Raw genomic sequence first — 22,216 nt, 5'->3', positions numbered from 1 at the left:
AACTGTTGTTGACCCATTTGACAGATGAGGGAACTGAGGCTGAGAGAGGCTATGGCTATTTGACTTCTGCAAACTCACACAGCTAGCAAATGATAAAACTTGGGTTGAAACCCAGGTCTGTCTGGCCCCTTTGTTCCTATTACTGTTAAATAAATAGGAGTTGGCTGGTTAGGTCCTGACGTTTGTTCAAGTCTAATTTTTAACAGTCTAGAATAGTGGTTCTTAACCTGAGGGTCACAGACTTCCAGAGATGGCCTGTGAACCCCTGAAATTATGCATACAATCCTGTGCATGTGCACTTCTATTTTCCTGAGAAGATGTGTAATTTTTCCCCAAGGTGGGTTCTCTGATGCTCCTCCTATCCATGAGGAAAAAGAGAAGCAGTCCTCCAGTACTCGTCATCAAGTCATCCATCCCTGGGGATTTGAAGGCAGTGATGTGAGGCTCAGGCCAGCAAGAGTCATTGAGAAGTCTACAGGTTTATGTGTCTCTGTCGAGCGTGTTCACTTGATGGATTTCTACTCAAGCCCTGTTCTGTACCAGATACTGTATTGCTGTTCCTTTAGATCTGTGTGGAAAAGTGATAATTCTTCCTGACCGGGTCTCCACACACAGTGGAGCCCTTAGTCCTGAAGGCATCCTTTATCTCTAATGGATGAATTTCTCTCCAGTTCATCTATCTCTAGTAGTGAAATGCATTTCCTTGGGAGAAATGAGAAGGTAGATACTCCAAGAATTTTCTGCATTTAATATCAAATCACTATGTTGTATACCTGGAATTAACATAATGTTTTTAGTCAATTATACTTCAATTAAAAAAAGAATTTTCTGCATTTAGATGGTGAAAGGCAAGAAGATGAGGCTCTGAATGCAGAGTGTGGGAGTGTGGACTGCAGGTGTGTGTGTCTTTTCAGTATTCACTGGGAAATGAAATGGAGCATCCATCGATGTTGAAACACCTTGAGAGCAACCCCTCACTGCTTCTCCGTGGACCTGGACACAGGCCTGTTTGTTTTTGTTCATCCCTGTTCCCCAGGGCCTGCTGCTTATCAGACACTCAGTATTCAGTGAATGAATGATGGATTCAGGGTGGACACCAGGCGGGCAGTGGATCTTTATGAGAATTGATGAGAACCACTTCATTTGCTTTGGCTAATACATTCGGGGATCAGCTTTCTTTTTTGGTTGTTGTTTACAGAAACTTGCTCGATTAGATGGAAAGAGTGGTTCTGGTTGGAACCACTGCTGTTGTAACGCCAGGCTGTGTGACAGTGACACACGTGTGTGTGCATGTGTGTTCCCGGTAGGGTATCTGGTGTCACGAAAGTCTGAAGACATTCTTTTCATGATAAAACACTGATTATTGAGAGAGGCCTAATGTGGACAGCTGCTAGGGATGGACAGACACATGAAGAACAGTTCATGGCCAGGCCCTAGTGTCCCCGAGCATAACTGTAAAAGTTTGGTATTCAGGATTATCATTACCCTGAATATTATGTCATATGGAAACTGCTTTTTGATGGCATCGCACGAGTCTGGAGAATGCGGATTCGCAGTTCATGACAAAAAGGACGTTTAAATCCATCTCGATCATCCGAAGACCCAGACTCGACCCTTTAACGTGTCAGATGAGGAGGCTGAGGTCCAGAGAAGTGAAGGGCCAGCACCACGTGGTGAGGTTGAGATAACCCTGGAGAACTGTTTGGGGCTCCCGGCTCCCGGGTCTGGGTCTTTCTGTCATCCTCAGCTGTACCTTGGCCGAGTGCGCCAGGGAGAGCCGACTCAGAAGTGAGCTTAGTGATCAGGTGTCTGATTGGGGAAAGCCAGGTCTTGTAAAGCTGCATCCCGGGTGTAAGTGGCTGCTTTTCTCCTTTAATTTAGAGCTTTCACCCAATCTTCCTCTGTCAGAGCTCTTAAAAATAGGTGGTCATGACCCCATGTTTCCTGGACACCAGGCATGGGTACAGCACCTGAACTTATACTCGGTGGACGAGGGAAACGGGATGCCCCAGGTTTTCAGATGAGGAAGCTAAGCTCAGAGAGCTAAGGTCACGTGTGGAAGATGCTGAGCAGGTCAGTTGCAGGGCTCAGATTAAAACCCAGCTCTGTGTGATTCCCAGCCATTTCTGTTTTCACAAGACTGCTTCACTTGGCACTTTCTTCTGCTTGGGATGAGATGATGGGAACTGATGGTGGAATTTAGAGTCTGTATAAACCCAGACTGATGGACCAAGAGATGAACTGGTAACTTCAAGTGAGAAAACCCTCTGCCCTTAGAGATTTTTCTCCTCCTTCCCTCCCTTCTTCCTTTCTTCCCCTTTACTCTTTCTTTTTTCAATCACACAGTCTCATTCTACCTTGTTTTTTTCCATGAAGAGCTAATCCGCCAAGGTTGGGAAGAGGGACCAGTGACTTGAAGTACACCACTGTCTCTTGATGGCATGTCCGTTGTTTTCTGGCTCCAGGGAAGTTGGAATGGCTGTGGCGCTCTGGCATTTAGAGAGATCTCTGAAGTGAGACACACCTCCTTCCTGTACTGGCTTTTCAGAGCCCTTTCATAGCCTGTGTGGCTTTCCTCAAAGAGGCCCCGTCCCGTATTCATCGCCTTTCTTCCTTTATTTGCACACTCTGCGCGTTCCCTGTGATCTGAAATTTGATTTCAAAGATGGTCAGAACCTGAAGCTGTGGCTTCCCTCTGCTCATCCCGTCCTCCTGGCCATTAAAACCTCCCGTGGGTCTGCATTCTGGCAGTGGGCTGGCGTTCACTGCTGCTTTCTGTGCCGCTGACCCTGTGCGGGGCGAGGCAGCAGGTGGGGGCGAGGGAGGCGCTGGTCCTGCCCGCAGGCGGCCGAGCGGAGGGGGCGGCGGCGTGCTGACCACGGGTCCTCTCCAGGGGTGCACCTGGCCCAGGTGTGACAGGTGGGCCTGGGCAGCCCGATCTGAAGAGGCTCCTCTGCGTAATGACACAGTACGTGGATTCGTGCCTTTTGGCCCTTTCCTGCTCATTTTTTTGTTTGTTTTGTTTTGTTTTTACCTACCTTTGAGGTTAAAAGCTGATAACCCCTCTGCAGAGAGGTGCCTTTATACCTGCCAAACAGGACGGGGAGGCTGTAAAGAGTAGAGGGTCTTTGTTCCATCTGCTGCTTGAATGAGATGTTTGAAATTCTGACTTTGAGTGGCTCTGTTGACTCACGATAGTGTGAAGAGAATGAGGTCAGCCGGCCTGTTGCGGTTCAAGGGAGAGGGTTTTATTTTTATTACCCTTCAGATCTGTGGTAAGACTTGACATTAACCCCCTTCTGGCCCCAGCAGCCAGTGTGATATGGTTGTTTAGAAATTCAGTGTGTAGAGTTGATTTGGTGAAGACAGACTCTGATGATTCTAGAAGTTTCACAGGGAAATGTATGTTGGAATGGGAGCTTCTGGTCTCCTGGTGCAGAAGCTGCTGCATTTTTAAAATAAGTTAAGAGTGGCGCTCGATCAGGTGCATGTAACCCTTCGGTGCTGTAAGAGTTTAAACTTGATTTTTTTTTTTTTTTTTTAACTTAAACCGAGTACGCTAACTTGTCAGCAGACATTGAGTTCCTGCCGTGGACACAGCCTAGAGAAGAAACAGCTTTGTGCACCCACCATGCAGTTTGTGATGTGCAGGTGTCATTTTCATGATTTCTCCCGTGCACGGTGGGCCGTTTTATTACCTGCACTTCTCAGAGGAAACTGGGAAGCTTCACAGAGTACAAGTAAGCGTCTCAGGGCCACAGACCTGGGCTCAAACTTGGGTCATTTGAAGATAGACCCTGAGACCTGCTTGCTTGAGGACCTGGGTGTATTTAGATACGATTTGGGCAAAGAGGCTAGAATAGATTCATTTTACATTACCTCTCATCAGGGCCAACATTTCCCTTTAAAAAAACAGATCATCTGTAATTTTTTCCCTAATTATGAAAATAATACATGTTTATTGTAGAATAATTAGAAAATAAAAAAAAGTATGAAAAAGAAAATCAGTCCCACTGCCTCCACGTAACCTCTGTTAACCTTTTGTGATTTGGGACAGCTTTCCTTTCCTTTTTTTTTTTTTTCCTATGCACTTAGATTTTTAAGAAAATTGGAAAAAACACTATATAGTGTTAATGACCCTTTGTGTACCTTAAGTATTTCCCTCTTACTAATAAATATTCCAAAACACTTTTAGTGTCTTGTTTTCCATTATTATAAGTGATGCTCTGGGGAGTTTTTTCTCTACCCCTTGATTATTTTCACAGACTCAAGTTCTAGGATTGGGGCCCCTGTGTGGAGAGGTATAAACACTTTCCCTGCTCCTGTTGTGTGTTATCAGTTCCCCCTGCAAAAGAGCAGGGCTAGTTTATATTCCCCAGCCAGGTTGGCATATGTGTTTCCATGCACCCCCACTCACAATGGGTAGTTTCTTAAAAAACAAAACAAACGTACCCATTGAAGGCAGGAGGAGAAGGGGACTACAGAGGATGGGATGGTTGGATGGCATCACCGACTAAATGGACGTGAGTTTGAGCAAGCTCCGGGAGATTGTGAAGGACAGGGAAGCCTGGCATGTTGCAGTTCATGGGATCGCAAAGAGTCAGACATGACTGAGCAACTGAACAACAACCCATTGAAAAACAACTTCACAAAAGTGAAAGCCTGTGTATTCCTGTATGTGTGTTAGTCACTCAGTTGTGTCGGACTCTTTGCGACCCTATGGAGTGTAGCCCACCAGGCTTCTCTGTCCGTGGGATTCTCCAGGCAAGAATAATGGAGTGGGCTGCCATTTCCTTCTCCAGGGGATCTTCCCCACTCAGGAATCGAACCCAGGTCTCCTGCATTGAAGGCAGATTCTTTACCACCTGAGCCCCAGGGAAGCCCTGTGTTTTCCTGTCACTTAGCAAGTGGTAAAATACTGGCTTTCCCCCTCTGCCACGAGGATCTGAGATACGACTGTCAGCATCAAAGGGAAGGTGCCTGGCGTGGTCTCTGGGTCCCTCCCCTGCGGGTGTGTCTGAGCCCGATCCAGGAGCAGGCGCCCTAGGGCTCAGGGCAGGGACGCAGCGTCTGGCCAGGCAGATGGCCACACTCTGAGGCCTAGAGAAGACCTCACGGAAGGGACCGCCTTGTGGTGGGCACAGCCGGTGGCAGCAGATTGCGGCCCAGGAGGGTGCTTCTGCCTGGGATGTTCTCTGCCCGCCTCTGTCCCTGTCCCCTCGTTCCTAGTGGCACAGATGTCAGCATGTGGTCGGCACAGGTGCCTTAGAGCCGAGCTCCAAGGCCATCAGGGCGCCCCTCAACAGCAGGCCCACGGGTGGAAAAACGGCTTCCTGCTGTTTCGTTTGATCCCTGTTAAAAATCTAGCAGTTTTACATAAAAATCTGGAGCTTTGGCTCTTCTCGAAAAATGAAGAGATCTGGCAGCATTGGGTCCACATTCCCACGTGGCGACAGCCTGCTCCAGTGAGACAGCAGCTGCCCTCTTCAGAGGGGGTGCAGGCCCCCGGTCTGCAAGCTTCCCTTGCATTGCGGCAGCTTGCGGCGCTCACGAGTAACGATCCTGTGCCTACCAGCACCCGGGGCCCCCGTGGGCAGTGATTTGCCATCCTTTCTCTCGCTGGGAGTTCTGGAGCCGAAAGCTTTTAAGTTGCTCTTGGCAAGTCTCTGTGGTCTTTCCCCTGCCATCTGTGTGTCAGAAGGCCAGGCCGTTAGTGACTTTATGACACTTCACTGCACCCTGTGAGCCTCAAGTTCTGCTACCGGGGAGGGCCGTGGCAGTCCTGGCATGACCAGAGCGTTCTTGTTGCTGCTGTTTTTGGCTGCCCCGCGTGGCATGAGGGATCTTAGTTCCCTGACCAGGGATCGAACCTGCACCCCCTGCAGTGGAGCACAGAGTCTTTGCCGCTGGGCCATGAGGGAGGTCCCCCCTGACCAGAGTGTTCTCAGCTAACAAGGTGCTTCTGTTCCCTGGAGCCATTTGGCTCACACCTTCATCACCATCTCTGTCCATTCTCTCTTTTTGCTCCTTGGTTTCTTTTGACTATAAGAGCTCCTGCTTGACCTCGAGGGCACCCTGAAATGCCATGGCCCTGATCTCCTTTTACAGAGAGGGTGCTGTGGGCAAGGGCCTCTGCCTTTGGTGGCAGGAGGAGCTGGGGTTAGAACGCGGGTCTCATCGGTCCAGGTGCTGGTCTCCCTGGAGCAGCATCCTTTTCTGATGCTGGGGTTCCAGCAAATTTTCCACGCACTTTTAGGGTACCCCCCCGCCTTGAACTTTCACCCGTATTCCTGGTTTCGTCCTCCCAGCTCAGAGCGCCTTTCCTGGATTCTGCCCAGAGGGCCATCTGCCATTCAGGTTGTCCCAGCTGCCAAGGCTTGTCCCACACTCAACGTCGAAGGCGTTTCTTTGTACCTAATGTTACTTAAGCGCCTTCGACATTTGTGTGTTCAGCACCTTTATGCGATTTTTGGAACCACCACTGGGTACCCGGAGGCTTGGCATCATTTCAGAAAGTGCCTCAGTCTTGGAGTAGGTGGTAGGCAGGCGGCTAATGGCATGTAAAGAATGTTGCAAGCGTGACTTGCAAAGCCATTTGCAAAATGTAAATCGAGGTAGCTTGTGGCCGAGTCAGAGGAAAGGAGTCAGAGGACATCGTATCCTTGCTCCCTCCCCGCTGACCTTGCCCCTTCACCTCATCAGATGCCGCCTCAGCATCTCCCTGCCTCCGTCTGTCTCCCCCGAGCAGCTCTTCCCCTCCACACCAGCTTCATCTTTCCCAAGTAACCGCTGATCTTGTCATTCCCTCCATCAGAATCTTTCAGCGCTATCCCGTTGTTTGCTGAGCGCAGAGCTGGCCTGGGACCCGGGCCTGTGTCCTAGGTGTTCCTGCTTTTATTTCCCGAATGGGTCCTGGGCTTCCCTCACTGTGTGACCTTCCGCAGGGATACCTTTCTGCGGCTCGCACGTTCCCAACCCCCACCTTTGCCCCCTGCTCCACTTCCCCGTCTCCCTAGTGCTTTCACCTGTGGTCACACTTGCAGCCGTTGCCGTCAGGCATCCCCAAGCTCTGCTGGTGGGCCCCTTCTGCCCAAGCACTCCATTCTTCACTTCTCAGTTGCTCTTCCATTCCTTAGTACTTCTTTTTCCCCACAGAGTCACGGCTCCCAGCAGAGAGGGTTTGTGACTTCCTCACCCCCTCTGTTGCCCTGCAGTAAAGCTCTTAAATATTTTCTGAACTGAAATTCTTCTAGATTATGATACTTAGGGGTAGGGTAGAGGTGGAGATGTTAGTGGGGCCAAAAAAAGAGAAAAGACTTGGCTTTTTGAGGGAGAGCTTTCTGTGATTGGAGAAACCGTTCACAAGATGTGGGTGTGTCCTAGGGCTATTCCAAATAGTTGGGGTGGACCAGACTCTCAAAATAATTTCCCCTTGCTTCTGTTCACTGGGCCTGGAAAAAGGACGTGGGATAAGGCCGTAGCACCATCTAACTCCTTCCCAGCTGGCTAGGCAGCCTGGGTGCAGTGTTCAGAGCATGCTGGACAAGAGACATCTCAGCCTAGACTTTTAGGGAGTATGTTTCTTTTAAAAAACGTGCAATATTTTGGTGTCACTTAGAAAGCTGGTGTTTTGGGAAATAGTAAAAGTTATATGTCGTCCCGGAAGGACCCGTTCTTAACTTAAGTTTGTACCATGTTGGTTTCTCAACTCTCTTCTCCCCACACACCACCCCACCTCTGGCCTTGGAAGTTCTGGCTGAGGCTGTGTTTAGATGCTGGACGGAAAGCAGCTTTATTTCACTTGTTAAAATTTATATTTTAATTTTTGTTTGCACCGTCTTTGTTGCTGTACACGGGCTTTCTCTAGTCGGGGCAAGCGGGGGCTACTCTCTAGTTGCAGTGAGAAGTTACACTTCTCATTGCTGTGGCTTCTCTTTTCTTAGAAGTATTTTCTTTCTTTCTTTATTCCCTGGCTGCGCTGGGTCTCCCTGCTGCACGGGCTTTTCTCTCGTTGTGGGGAGTGGGGGCTACTCTAGTTTCGGTGCTTGGGCTTCTCCTTGCGGTGGCCTCTCCTGCTCTGGGGCGCAGGCCCTGGTGCACACGGGCCGCAGTAGTTGCAGCTCCTGGGCTCTAAAGCACAGACTGGATAGCTGTGGCCCGCGGGCTCAGCTGCTCTGAGGCACGTGGGATCTTTCCAGACCAGGGCTCGAAGCTGTGTCTCTTGCATTGGCAGGCGGACTCTTTACCATTGAACCGCCAGGGAAGCCCCCTGCTCTGGCTTTTCTGGTTGCGGAGCCTGGGCTCTAGAATGCAGGCTCAGTAGTGGCGGCCCACAGGCTTAGTTGCTCCGTGGCATGTCGAATCTTCCCATACCAGGGATCAAACCCACGGCCCCTGCATTGGCAGGTGGACTCCTATCCACTGTCCCAGCAGGGAAGTCCAGGAAGCAGTTTTAAAGGACGACAGTAGGACTCTAAAGAGACCAGCAGAGACTACTTCCCTGGTGGTCCACTGGCTAAGACTCCATGCTCCCAATGCAGGGGGCCCGGGTTCAATCCCTGGTCAGGAAGCTAGATCCCACATGCTGCGATGAAGAGTTCACATGCTGCAATGAAGATCAAAGATCCTGAGTGCTGCAACTAAGACCCAGCACAGACAAATATGCAAAATATAAATGTTAAAGAGGCCAGCGGACTATGAGTGGAAGAAATTAGAGTTTCAGTTTAAAGAATATGATTTTCTAGTCTTTAAGCAGCCCACCGTACACATTTGGGAATTATTAAGTTATTGCTTTGTTGTGTACATGTTGGCATGTTGAGGTTTTTTGGTTATTGTTTTTTGTGGAACAGTGGCTATTATATGGGTGCTGGGACCTTCAGAAATAGTTCAGAGTCTATCTGTGACATGTTATATTTCACTTGTACTGGAGGCTAGTCACGCCTTTTCACGGCATGTCCACTCCAGAAATGTTCCGAGGCCCTCAGGTAAGCATCAGCCTCACCCAGGGAGTTGAGTGAACAGCCAACGTGTAGTTCTGAAGCTTTGGTGTTACTGGGTTTAAGTCTCTAGGACACACACAAACTTGCTTGGCATTAAATGTGCCGTCTGGGTGATTCAGGTTCCAGTGGCAGTGGTAATTTTTGCATTTCCTGACTCTTGTGTTTAAATTTGCAGTCTCAACATTGCATCACCATAGGTTTTCACATTTAATGAATATTTATGTGGAGCCGAGTTCTATACGAATGCGGCGGTTTCTGACTTGATTATAGCTCGCTGCGTGCTGTGGCCAGGAGTGCCCTACAGACGACAGAGCTGGCACACGCCTCAGCACGCCAGACCCTGGCGGATGTGGTTAGGGACCACAGTGACTGGTGCTCTGGTTGCCATGCCAACCTTGTTTTTGGAAGGGGGAGGCTCTGAAACAGCAATGGGATGGGGGGTAAGAATAGTTTAGAATATTCCAAGTGGAATGATTCCCTGTTAAGTGCTCCTACAGTGTAGGAACCCTAGATGTAGAAGAAGAAAGAAGGTGTAGAATACCCTAGAATTCTTAATAGATGCTCAGGTAACAGTAGTTAATTTTCTTAATTATGCAAGGCTGTTTTAATTGCCCCCTTGCAAACTTGTCCAAGTTCAGGTATGAATGTCTTCCCTACTTATGTGTGTGCACGCGCATGTATATTTGTATGCTTAGTCGTGTCCGACTCTCTGCAACTCCATGGACTGTAGCCTACCAGGTTCCTCTTTTCATGGGATTCTCCAGGCAAGAATACTGGAGTGGGTTGACATTTCCGTCTCCAGGGGATCTTCTCGACCCAGGGATTGAACCCGTTTCTCTTGCCATGGCAAGCAGATTCTTTACCGTCTGAGCCACCTGGGAAGCCCGTCTACCCTACTTGCTGCAGGGTAAAATGGGACTCTTCAGCCTCTTAAAATTTATAAATCCCTCCCTCCCACCTCCTGCCAACATCCCTTGCCCTCTGGTATCTCTGATCCAATGGGGGTGATGGGGGAAGGAAAGGGAAGGAACACGGGCGGGATGGATAAGGGACTCCTCCTCCCTGAGCTCCTCATCCTCATTCCTCCCTGCTCCCCATTTCAGGAAGCGTTATCCTCTCCCCTCCCTGATCCTGTATAGTCAGCAGAGACCATGGTGGCAAGTGCCACCCTCCTGCCCATAGGTGGGGTCTCAGGCTGTCCAGCTCTCAAGGTTGGGCGTTCAGAGCTGGGGCAGGGAGAGGAGTGATGTCTCTGCCGCCCAGCCCTGGGATGCTGTCTACCCCTTTGCAAATGATGTCCCGCAGAATTAGTTCTTTGGTGCTTGGTGTTGTGCGGTGAAACATCTGGAAGGGGATTGATCAGGCCCAGTAAGCTCAATGGGAGGCCCTGATGGTGGGATGGGATGGGACGCCAGGGCACCGTCCTCGGAACTCGCGCCCCTCTGCAGAAGGAGACCCAAGTCCCTGGAGGCCGGGCTGGGGCAGCGTCAATGGCTCAGGCAGCCCCATGGTTAGAGGGCCTGCCGCCTCCCCTCTGAATGGAGACCTACTGCTGCAGGAGGGCGTGTGACCACACGTGTCATCATAGCTCGCTGATGCGGTCACCTGTATGACTCTCCAGCAGACTGCTTTTGTCTTCAGGGCAGGGCTGGGGGCACGACCTTTTGACATTTCCCCACTCTGACTCACAGCGTCCCTGTGTATGAGTGAGGGAAAGTGGCCCCTTCCTCAAGATGCCACGTTAGGGCGTCTCTTTGCCCTAACGTGGATCCAGGATGACTCCAGGAGTGGACAGCGCCCCCTGGAGTTGTGCAGTCATGACGCACCTGTCTGTAAATTCGTTCCCTCCTCCCCTACAAGGCTTCTCTTTCAGCAAATGCGATTTGCGCCCCCCTGCCTCCATTCCTAGAAAACCAGGGAGCCACGTTTGCCAGAATTGAGTGTAAAGTTAGGAAACAAGATCCCAAGGTGAGTCAGGAGTTTAGTACAGGGGTTTTAAACATCTGCTTTGTCTGCTGTTTTGCTTCGGGCTGCCTGGGGTGGGGTCCTCAGGCCTTGGGTGTGTTCCAGTTAAACGGAGAGGCCTTCCGTGGAGCAGAAACGGCACCCCATTTTATGGGAGAAGATACACATGCCTTCCTAGGAACCAACTTAAAAATTACTTTTCGGCCTATCACCTGATTTGGGTATGAGTTCTCTTCAGTTCTGTGTTACAACCTTGAGCCAGCCGTAGTTAAGAGGAGTTGGGATGGTTCCTCCGGGTCTTGGGGCATTGGTGTGACTGTTAGCCTTAGTCTGCACCTTTGCTACGCAGACACCCAGGACTTATTGGCTTCCTTAAACTGTGTGTAAATGTTGGTGGTTCTGGATTTCCTTTGGTGAAGTGAGAGGCAGCAGAGCAGACTGCCTAGGCTTGGACCCGTCCCTGCCGGTTACCTGCTGCAGAAAGGTGACCATGCCTCTCTGGGTCTCAGTTTTCCTCACTGCAAAATGGAGTTGAGTTACAACATGTACTTTGCTCTAGTGATGAAAGGATGATAATGAAGAAAGTAATGTGCATACTTGCATAATGTTCCTCACGTATACTGACACTCGCGGTGTCGTTCCCAAGTGGCTGAAACTTTTTATTCTGAAGTCATCTTTGATCAAGGTTAAAGAATCCAAAGATGCTAGTCATCGACAGGAGAAGCGGCCATACCGTAGGAATCATTTCCCAACACGCTCAGTGCCTGACCACTTGCACCTGTGGCTCTTCTCTCCTGGGAGTGTCTGTGAGGGGCTGGGGTGCTCAACGCCTCGCGGACCTGCGGGGCCCTCTTTCAGCGCTGTGTCCTGGGGGACGGGGGAAGCCCCGCTGCAGCCCCACCTGCTCAAGGCCGGGCCCTACAGCTCGGCCACCACCGAGGCTCCGAGCTCGGTCACCTGGTCTGTGTTCACACACACACCCACAGGCATGTGCACATGTGAACTGCGTGTCCCGTGCACAGGAAACGAAGCTTCTAGGCCAGCCTGCCTGTTGTCCCTGAGGCCACTCGGCCTGCCTGCGGGCATGGCTGCTCCGAAGGGAAGCGGGGTGGTGGCTGGCTGCTCTGGATCCGGCCAGGGCCCGTGGGATGTTGTGATGCGCTCAGGCCGTGCTCTTGGGGTCTATTACATGGGATCTGAGGCAGGCACAAGTGACGTCCACGCTTGGTTCGGTCCGGTGTGCGATTATGCCAAAGCAAATACTTTATTAATCTTAAGCCCCCAAGTTAGGCACATGGACTTTTTTCTAAAAATGGGAATGACCAGAGTGCATTGTGGGTTTTTTTTTTTTTTTAAAAAACAACTCCCCCCATCCCCTTTGCCAAGACTGGGCAGTGCATTCCTCTCCTTGAATGGAGACGGTAGTTTCCACCTTGGCCTGCCCCCTTTTCCCACATTCCTGAGACAGAGTGATGGAAAGATGCCCCTTTCTCTTCCGTGCAGGTGTGTTTTCTCTCTGCATTCTCCAAGAGGTACTGCTTCTTTCTACTTCAAGTCCAGAGAATCTTGCTCCTGAAGGGACCTGCCGTCCTGATGGGACTTCACTAATTGGGGAACTCTTTAGGATCCCGACCCTGAATGTGTGTTGGGAAGCTGCTGGGTGACTGGGGGGCTCAGCCGTCATTTCTCGCAAGGCATGCGAGTGGGGTCAGGACAGGAAGAAAGGCTTAGGTGAAGGGCCCGCTCAAAGGGCAGGAAGAACGCATTTGGTATTAGGTGAGCTCGTCCTTACCTGGTCGGGGGTGGGGGGGTAGGGTGGGGGAAAGCAGGCTCTAAATAAGCAAGCAGCCTGACCTCACCTTGAAAATGATTCTGGGCGGGACTCCTCCCTTCCGTTCCCTCTGCAGAGGCCGGGGACTTGGTGGGATTTACCAGCTTTGAAGTCCTAAGGTGCTATTTTAATACTTTTCTTTTACACTGCAGGTTTCGAGACCGATTTAACTAGATTCTGGAGGGAGCTCACTTTACAGCATTCTTAAGAGCTCGGACAATCTTGAAAGAGTTAAACTCTAATTAGCTCATTCCTAAGGTATTTAATGCCCTTATTAAAACTCAACTGCTCGTTCACTTTTTTCTTCAGTGAATCAGATTTCTCGAGGAGCTGAGCCCTCGCTCCTCAGATCACAGGCTCACATGTTGAAGCTGGCAGAGCGCTGGAGGCTAGTTCCTATCTGTGTGACAGCATTTTTAATTTAACAGGACCGCCTTTGATGTTTCCAAATATTTATAGGCAGCTTTAGATCATTTCAGTGTGTGCTTTCTTTTTCTTTTCTTCTCTCTCTTTCTTTTAAAAAAAAAAAAAAACTGGAGCAAAAGTTCTCCTTCATGCAACAGCCTTCCTTTTATCCTGTTGGTTTATTTTTGTTTCCTTTGCAGCTTTAGCGAAGGCTGTCTGGGTGTATTCACACACACACACGGGCTTGACCCTTCCTCTTGCTTCTTTGGTAAAGACCACCTCTCTGTATCATCCTGCCCGCTTGACATTGGTTAGGGCACTTTTCTGCTGTGTCCCTTGACTTTCTAGAAGCTGAGATTTTTTTTTTTTCCCCTGATTTGGCTCAGGAATCTGCTCTCTGGCTGACCTGAGGGCTTTCAGATCCGCGCGGAGACCTGGGCAATGTGTGTGGAGGTGTCTCTTTATGGATGACCAGGCTCTGCCTGTGCGTTTTGACCGGGCCCCAGCATGTTCTGATTTATGATGTAACTCTGGCAAGGACCGTCGTAGCTGGGGCAGGAAACACAGAGAGACAGAACCCTGTCCTGCTCTCTGCAGGCCTGCTCCATTTGGCTTTGCTGGACTTCCTGGCCGAAAGTAATAGAGAACCTTTAGACCTCAGGCTTGGGAATGGGAAAAACAGAGCTGCGACGGAGATTTGTTAAACCATTAAGGAAAAGGAAAAGGAAACTTTGTACCAATCAAATCCAATGACAAGACAGAGGACAGTGGTTTCTCCCAGGCTGGACTCTGGGTAAACATTCTGCTTGTGAAACTACCCAAGTGATTACCTCTCGGCCGATGTCACTTAACCTGGCCTGGAACCTTGCGTGGCTGGCTCCACCACCCCTAGCTCTGCCCCCTCCTGCACGGGAGGCTTTGGGGGCTGAAGGTCACATAGGTGGTTGGTGAAATATTTGAATGAATGAAAGAATATCACATTAGAGACTGCCCTTAGGGCTTTACACTGTTGGTCCCTCTGGATCCTCAGGACACTTCCAGGCAGTAAGAGGTTCCATCCCTGTGTCCCTGGGTGACACCAAGGTGCAGGGAGGTTTAACGCAACTAGTGACTGGAGAAGCTGGCCCGCAGCGCAGGACTGTGTATCCAGCCTCGCTGTGAGGTGGTTTGAGGCCGGTAAACCCGATGGTGGTCTGCTCACCTCTTACAGGTAACGATGGCTGCCAGCTGCATGCCAGGAGTTTGGAGCTGTCCAGGCTCTTGCCACAGAAGGGGAGCCGTGGTGCCTAGCACGGCCCAGGAGTCGGGCCAGCGTATGCATCCCGGCCCTGCCACTGCCATGCCGTGACCTTGGCCAGGTCACTCAGCCTCCCTGAACTGCTGCCTCCCCATCCCTCACCCGAGACAGGAGAGCTTGTACCTCCAAAGGATCGTGAGCTAATTCATGTAAGGCACACAATAAGTGCTTACTACATGTTAGCACCCTGGCTTTGCTGCTGTGGAGCCTTCGCCCTCAAGGAGTCCACAGTCCTGCTGGAAAGACAGGCGAAGCAGGTGACTGCGGGATGCAGCAGAGATGTCCTCGTGCCCAGGAGGCACCCGGACAGAGTCGCGGGCGTGGGCTTCTGCCTTCTCTCACTCAGCACCTGCGGGTTGAGTGCCCTGTGCTATGGGAGCCTCCCCTCCCCCTCCTGAAATTTCCCTTTCCCTTGGGGGAGCTTGACTTAAAATGTTAATTGCCACCTGGAGAAAGGTTTCCTGAAGTCATTTTCACATGAAAACCCAAGGTGCCAAATGGGGGCATTTGACAGTTTATCTTGTGTGGCTCTGTGTTATCCTTCAACTGTTATTTTAACCTCATCTAATTTTCCCCCTAATTTCCCTGGTCTCTCACACGTGAGAATGGCACCGTCCTTGAGAATGTACCGGCGACTCGCCGAGGGAGCAGGTGGTGATCCTTTTGTTCTTCGCGGTGCCCAGATGGTGGCCGTGCCTTCTCATGGTCTGGGTCCGTTGGGATTTGTTGGTAAGGGCTTGCTTTGATTTGGTTTTCCAACCCAGCGCCATATTCAGATTTGATTACCGGCACTCTGTAACTCTTTTCTCTGCTCCATTTCATTGTCTCTGTACACACAAGCCCCATTCTTCACCTCTCCGCCCCTCTGCCAGCAGCAAGGATGGTGGCGCAGGAGAACTTTTTAACTACCCACAGCGTGCGTGGTCCAGAGTGGGTGGCTCAATAGCTTTCATTTGTTGAGTTGATTGATAACATGTTTAATAAGCTACGTTACATATTTTTAACAAAGAAAAAAGCATAGTAGAACAAATGATACAGCTGAAAGGAGGTTGCTGTTGTCTTCTATATACTTTAAGAACCCAGATTAAGCCTCTTTCCTAAATGAGATTTCGGGTCATTTCAGTACCTTTTTCGTTGAGTTAGTAAGCTTTCAGTGGAAGGCGGGTGTCTTGTAAATACACTGGCGGACCATGAAAATAGTTAATTTTTTACTTGGCTCCATTTGAAGATACCCACCAGGGTGGGTCACTCGGCTCAGCATGGAGGTGGGGGGAACCCTACTTTCTTTAAATAGTAGATGAGCTTCCCATCAAAGTAGCTTTCATGCAGCTAAGTCAGCAACCGGTTGAAAGGAGAGTTTGGAAGAAGGGTGAATGAGAGAGGAGGTGGCCTGTGACTGAAACGTGCTGCCCGTCAGCTCCCTAGTGTTCACGAGAATTGAGCGAAGCCCAGATTTCTCTCCAGAGAACCCCTGCTCCCTCACCTTCCCTCGGGCCTCTCGGCGGCGTCCTTCTGTCCTTGGGCCCCGGTGCACGTCAGCAACAGACAAGGATGAAGCAGCAGTGTCTGAAAGCATGCCTCCCAGTAGCACTGGGGAGCGTGCAAGGTTATTCTGGAGAGAAGAAGTGGGCGTCACTGGCAAACCTGGACAGAAGGAAGTGCAGGGAGGTTGAAATGGTGCCCCTGCGGCCTGAACGTGGCAGTGTTTGTGTTTATTCTAGTGATGCTCACGGACCATCCACTTGCCCCGTGCCCTGTGGGGCGTGTCTTGCCCCCACCCTGGCTGTCAAAACGAGGAGCAAAACCCACTGCGCGTCACACCCCTTCCTCTGGCTCAGCTGGGCCGATCGTGTGGTCAGTAGGATGCTGTGGGGTTCTGCTCAGGAGGCTTTTATCAGACGGGAAAGTCCACACGTCACATGGTGACAGCACCTGTGCTCGCAGTCTGGGTGTTTGTAACTGGGGATCAGAGCTGTCTGCACGGGGAGCAAAGGGGAAGGTGATGGTCCAGCAGGGACCACGGGTTCTCAGGCCAGGCCTGGCGTCTCCATTGGGCTTGTCAGGCCTGCTTGCCTACAGGAGCTCTTTTGGTTTCGAACCACTTTCCAGAACTCTGAAGACTTGCCCAGTCTTAAGTCTCTGTGGAAACTTACGCTCTGGGGATGGGCAGCCCCTAGGAGCTGGCAGCCTCTAGCGTGGCCCGACCATCCTGGGGGCTTCCTGTTGGCCTCGCTCACCGCCCTGCCGTGGACTCTGCCTCCCGTTCAGGACGGTTTTCACTTGTACTGATTTTCTTAGAAAATAAACTAAAATTTGTTCTTGCTGGTAGGGGACGGTTCTGCAAATCAGGTCCATAGGCTCGTGTTCCTGGAAATGTTCAGTGAAAAGAAGAAAGGGCCTCCTCCTGACCCATTGTCTCTTCCTCATTTACGCAACTTGAGTTTGATGAAATCTGGTCTGTGCCCGGGAGCCTCAGTTTCTCCGTTAGACCCCGGGTCTCAAATGGAGTGAGAAGAGCCGTGAGGTGATGCGGCGCTGTCTCCTGTGGGTTCAGGCGGCCCCAGCCTCCACCGCGGGCTGCCTTGTTCTGTGTTCTTGGGCACGGCGGTGAGGAAGCCTCGGGTGTGTAAGGGTGTGTCCAGCGTGCTTCTGCCCCCTTTTCCTGGAGCGGTCTGATGGATGTGGGCCTGCCACTTCCGGGTGGTGTGCACAGAACCAGTGCAGGCCTCCTTCCGAGTGACCAGGGCAGGGGCGAGGGGGGCTTCTGGGCCAGTGGGAAAGCTGACTGTGCCCCCGAGATGGTGACAGGGCTGGGCTGAGTACTGCATGCCCAGGGCTGGGGGAAAGTGCCTGGCATTGCTGCGAAGCTCCTAGGGGCTTGCCTCCAGCTGGGTTCTTAGAGAAGGCCAGCACTTGGATCTCAGCGGGTGGGTGGGGACATTCCTTGCTGAGACCCAGGGCCAGGTCAGCCTCCGACAGGGCTTTTCTGAGCTTGTGGGGGTCACGGTAGACCAGGAAGCCCCGTGGTGTGAGCATGCTGGTGGCAAGCTGAGCCACTGCTCGGAGACAGGACTCCCGACCTCCTCCCCTACCTGTCACATGAGTGAGACCCCAGGGCAGCCAGCCCCTCTGAGCCTCAGCGCTCACATCCGTGAACTGGGCGTGGGGGCCAGGTGAGATTCCTGGGGGCTCAGATCTGTGTGCCCAGGGGTGGGACGGGAGCAGGAAAGGGGACAGCCACCCGAGCTGGAGAACCGGTGGGGGGATGGACTTCAGAGGGCCAGCCGGGGGTGGGTCCGGGCGGCGGGGCGCGGGGTGGGGGTGGTGTGAATACCAGCGAAGGTGCCTGACTCTTTGCTGACAGGCCCCAGCTCCACGCGGCCAGGGGCTGCCTGTACACCGCTGGGCTTTGGTGACATGACCTCCCCCTGCTCCAGGCTCCCTCGCCAGCAGCCAGCAGCGGGGTTTGTAATCACAGCCTCCCAGAGGCTCAATCGGGGGCTGAGCTCTCCTCTCCCGAGGAGAACAGCCTGGAATGTAAGGGAGTAAGTGACATTCGAGTGAAAACCTTGAATTCACTTTATTAAAGATAAATAAATTACATGCCAACTTTGGCCTTTAACTGTTATTAGTAACAAATTGCTCTCCAGCCGTACTCTCAACCATTCATGACACCCTAGGGAAATTTGCTGTTGTGGCCCTTTTTTTCTGAGAGTTTTCTTTCTTTCTTTTTTAATATACCACGAGTGCATAGAAACTTCTGGGGGAGCGATTCATCAGCGGCCTCTCGGGTTCTGCCCATAACCCTTCAGCTGGGGCTCCATCTGTTGACAGTCCTGGGTTTCCGAAGAGTAATTCCGACGTCCGTTAGGATTAGGCAATCGAGTGACAGACAGGCTGGGTTTGGACATTTTTCTGGTTATTGACAGGCCTGACTGTGGCTTCTCCCACATGAATGAGGAATATATTTTTCTAAATCCAGCCACTGAGCCAAATGAGCCACACTAGGATAAACTCTGTTTGTTTACAAATTATGTAAGCGGAGGGCCTGACCATTAAATTCTTTTGGGCCAGAATTCCTAGCCCCTCTTCAAAGTTGTAATCAAACTAAACAAACACTTTCCACAGGAACTAACTCCCTCCTGAGAAGCAGGAGCATCTGTTCCTGGGAGGCCGTCGGCGGCTCTGGAATGTTTAAAGTAGAAATATGTAACCAAGGTGAAGCCTGTTCCAGGAGCTGTTGCTTGCTCTAGCCAGGACCAAAGCACGTGTCAGCTTTTTAATTTAGGGCAAGAGGTGCAGAATGAACCGGGGCCAGTCCAGGCGGCATTCTCTCTAGAATGTTTAATTTTCTGTTTTCATCTTTCCCTGCCTCTCATACTTTCAGCTCTTTTGTGACCTTTATTCCTTTCTGCTTAAGTCACTTAAAAAAAAAAAAAAGCTTGATCCGTATCTCTGAGCTATGCTGGATCACATCTGGGGATCAAGGAGCCCTCCTCTTCACCAAGGCACTCAACTCCTGCTTCTCTGTCCCTAGGAAAGATGTCAGGTGCAGAGCACACGCTCCTGGGGAGGAAGACTGAGGCTGTCTCGCGTGTTTTGATCTGGGTCTCTAGTGGCTGACTTGGTTTATTTTGGTTTGGGAATGTTGTGAGTTTTTAGGGCCTGTATTAAAACAGAGGTACCCTTTCTAAAGTCCAGAGCAGATTTCTCTGGATTAGGCTTCAAAGACGAGCTTTTCTCAAGGCACTTTTGGAAAGATACCCAGTCCTACAGAATGCTCTGGAAAGGGTTCCACGGTGAGCTAAGTTTGAGAATGCTGTTTATCATCATTTCATCTTGCAGACTTAGACTGCCTAGTAGTGAGTTAATGGCTCAGAGAAACCCCGCTGAAAAGGAATTGAACTCTGTTCAAGCTGGCATTTCATGAGTATCCTTGATCCTACAGCTCACTTTTCTCAAAGGCCCCAAGGTGCTAGGGAAACTCCACTCCAGCTGGCTGACATTAGGTTGGTTTAGGGACCACGTTCATCCTGTCAGTGTCCTGTCGGATCACGAGCATGGAAGGCCAAGATGTGTTGATTTCCAACTTTCCACAGGGCCCTGGGACAGTCATCCCCCCAAGAGCGGTCCGAACGCCTCTCAGCTGTGATGGGCCCTTTTCTTCCATCTGGGTTTAGCAAATGGGCTTAGCAGAAGACCATCTTGTGGTCTCTGGACTTGGGTGATGGATGGGTTTGGGGTCAGAGTGTATAAAGAACCAAGGGACAGCAACTGTCTTTGAAGACTTTTAATTTCTACCAGCATGGGAAGACTCGTGAAAGAGTTAAGCAGTGATACCTTCCAAGCGAATAGGAGGTGATACCAGAGCAATCTCAGCACCAGGTCCAGGCAGCTTGTCCTCTGGGCGTTTGTCAGGGGCAGGAAGGAGCGAGAATGTTGCAACCGAGTGAGCTGTGGGGAGATAAAACAGAGGAGCGGCCTGGCAACTGAGACGTCCTGAATTACTCCCTGTTGGAGGCGGCCCTGTGTTTGACCCACGTTCACGGGGAGCAGCCCCTCAGACTGGTCTGCGGTTGGCGTGTCAGAGTTGGATGGAGCCTCTGGAAGGAGCACTCTCTCGGCTCCTGGGCAGGGTTCACATCCTGGATTTGGGGTTGGCCACCCTCCCCAACTCCTGACCCTCAGGCTGTGAGTCTGGCGGCCGGGTTTTGGGGCCCAGCTGCCTCGGAGGCCCTGGGCTGAGTGGGATGGACGTGCATCTTTCAGGTTTGTCTACCTTGGTTAATGCACGGGAAGATTGCATACGCTCTTCTGGCTCTGGGTGCCTGTAGGGAAAATGTAACACGAACAGGGCGGAAGAGGAGACTCCAGAGGAGTTTAAACTCTTCTCCAACAATGTGTCACATTTCACAGAGTGTTGACTTAGGGTTTTTTGGTTTCTTTTTTTTCTTTTTTAACTTTTCCAAGTGGGGTTGACCCTCCTGATGGAGACTGTCAGCAGTTGAGCTCTCCCTAGCCATGGGCATCCCTCCCTTTGCCTCAGTGGCTTTTGATGAGGTCCCAGCCTCTGCTATGGCCCTGAGGGTGGGAATCAGCCTCTCTTCAGCTCCCCCCACCCCTACCTCCAACACGCACAAGCCACTCAAGGAAGCAGCATCTTTTTGCAGGGTGCTGAAGTCAGAAGGTTCTTCTTTATACGGACCCAGACTCCATGCCTTGGTTCTGGTTTCTAGAGTATGTTAGTGTCCTCGGGCTCCCAGAACAAAGTGCCTCATGTGGCAGAAATCCGCCTTCTCGTGGTTCTGGAGACTCCACATCCAAGATCAAGGTGGCAGCCGGGCTGATTTCTTCAGAGGCCTTTCTCTTTGCCTCACAGAGAGCCCACTGTCTTCTTCCCGCGTGCTCACATGGTCTTCCCTCCGTGATCAGCTCTGTCCAGATTTCCCCTTCTTAAAATGACACCAATCATACTGGATTAGAGCTCACCTTTAACCTGATCACCTCTTTAAAGGTCACACTCTGAGGTCCTGAGGGTTTGGACTTCAATATAGATATTTTGGGGAGATACAATTCAACCGTAACATGTAGAGCCACTGACATGACGGCCCTGCAGATCTTTGAACGTGGTTATCCTGCCACCCACCACCGTTGATGGAGCCATTAACGTTCGTTTTCTCCTCACTGAGCACCCTGGTTCTTTCCATTATTCTTCACATGAGATGGTTTTGAGATCCTTGACCATCTTGGGAGTCTTCTAGACTTGCTTCAGTTAGGAGGATACGTCGAGTACCCTGGACTGCTTGCTATATTCTAGATGGAATTAATTCTAATAACTCCTCCAGCAGATAGTTTTGATGATTTTTTTGTAAAAAATTTAAAGGCTAAAATTAGACCTAAGTTTCAGTAGCAACTTTACTAAATTTATCTTTAGTCTTGGCCTGAATTGGTCTGGCCATTGACAAATGTACACACACGTGCACACACACCCCCCCCCCCCTCATGAGAGCAGTGCTGACCATAAGTCTTCTTCTGACTCAGGCATGGATGTTGAGAGTTAAGTACTTAGGGTCCAACCTTATTCACCACTCTTGTCCTCCCTTATACTTCAGTTTTAGGAAAGCCAGTGGGGATAGTTATTTCAAAGGAACAAATGAATGGAGAGATGTGTTTATTCTTTTGAAGTGTAATTGCTGTCTGGAGAGCCTCGAAGTAACTCAGTTACTTAAATATAACTCCTTTTAGGTACATACTCTTACGCCAAGTTCTGTGTAATTAGAGTTGAGATTATAAGGTATCCTCTTCACCTGTGGAGACTGTTTTACTTCTTATTGTCCACATCTCCTCTACCAGAAATTAAGTGTCAAAAGGCCTATATGTTTTGTTCTTTGTATCTTCAGCACGTGGCAGAGTGAAATTTGAAGTTTGTTGAATGACTAAACGAAGCCTCTGAATCACCTTGTGCGTTTTTAATTGGGAGTGTCCTGCTGTGTCTCAGAGGCCCACATGTAGCAGAAACGGCAGCTTGGGGCTTGGGGGCTTTTCTGGCCGCCCCCTCTTTGGCTGCCGAACTCTGGCTCTTTTCCCCAAGAGGCCCTCGGTGCCACTCACTCTTCTGCTCAGCAGTGGTTTGTAAATCCTGGGGGATGGCTCTGACCTTCTCCCTCCACTGTAGCCTCTTCAGATGGAGCTCAACGCTCTTGGAGTTCCTTTCTTTGA

At 50.7% G+C, this 22,216-nt stretch overlaps 2 protein-coding genes across 2 annotated transcripts in view; both read left to right on the top strand.

The window, feature by feature from the left end:
• Nucleotides 1-22,216, top strand: part of ZNRF3 (zinc and ring finger 3) — a 144,522-nt gene that overhangs the window by 4,679 nt on the left and 117,627 nt on the right. The window lies entirely within an intron of this gene.
• On the top strand, nucleotides 8,331-17,756 carry LOC122421497. Its single transcript, XM_043437556.1, has 2 exons — nucleotides 8,331-12,496; nucleotides 12,948-17,756. The coding sequence occupies exons 1-2, from the start codon at nucleotides 11,569-11,571 to the stop codon at nucleotides 13,001-13,003; spliced, it is 984 nt and encodes a 327-aa protein (XP_043293491.1). The 5' UTR covers nucleotides 8,331-11,568; the 3' UTR covers nucleotides 13,004-17,756.

This window comes from Cervus canadensis, chromosome 1, assembly GCF_019320065.1.
Source record: "Cervus canadensis isolate Bull #8, Minnesota chromosome 1, ASM1932006v1, whole genome shotgun sequence".
Classification (NCBI taxonomy): Eukaryota; Metazoa; Chordata; class Mammalia; order Artiodactyla; family Cervidae; genus Cervus; species Cervus canadensis.
This window is presented reverse-complemented; position numbering and strand designations above follow the sequence as displayed.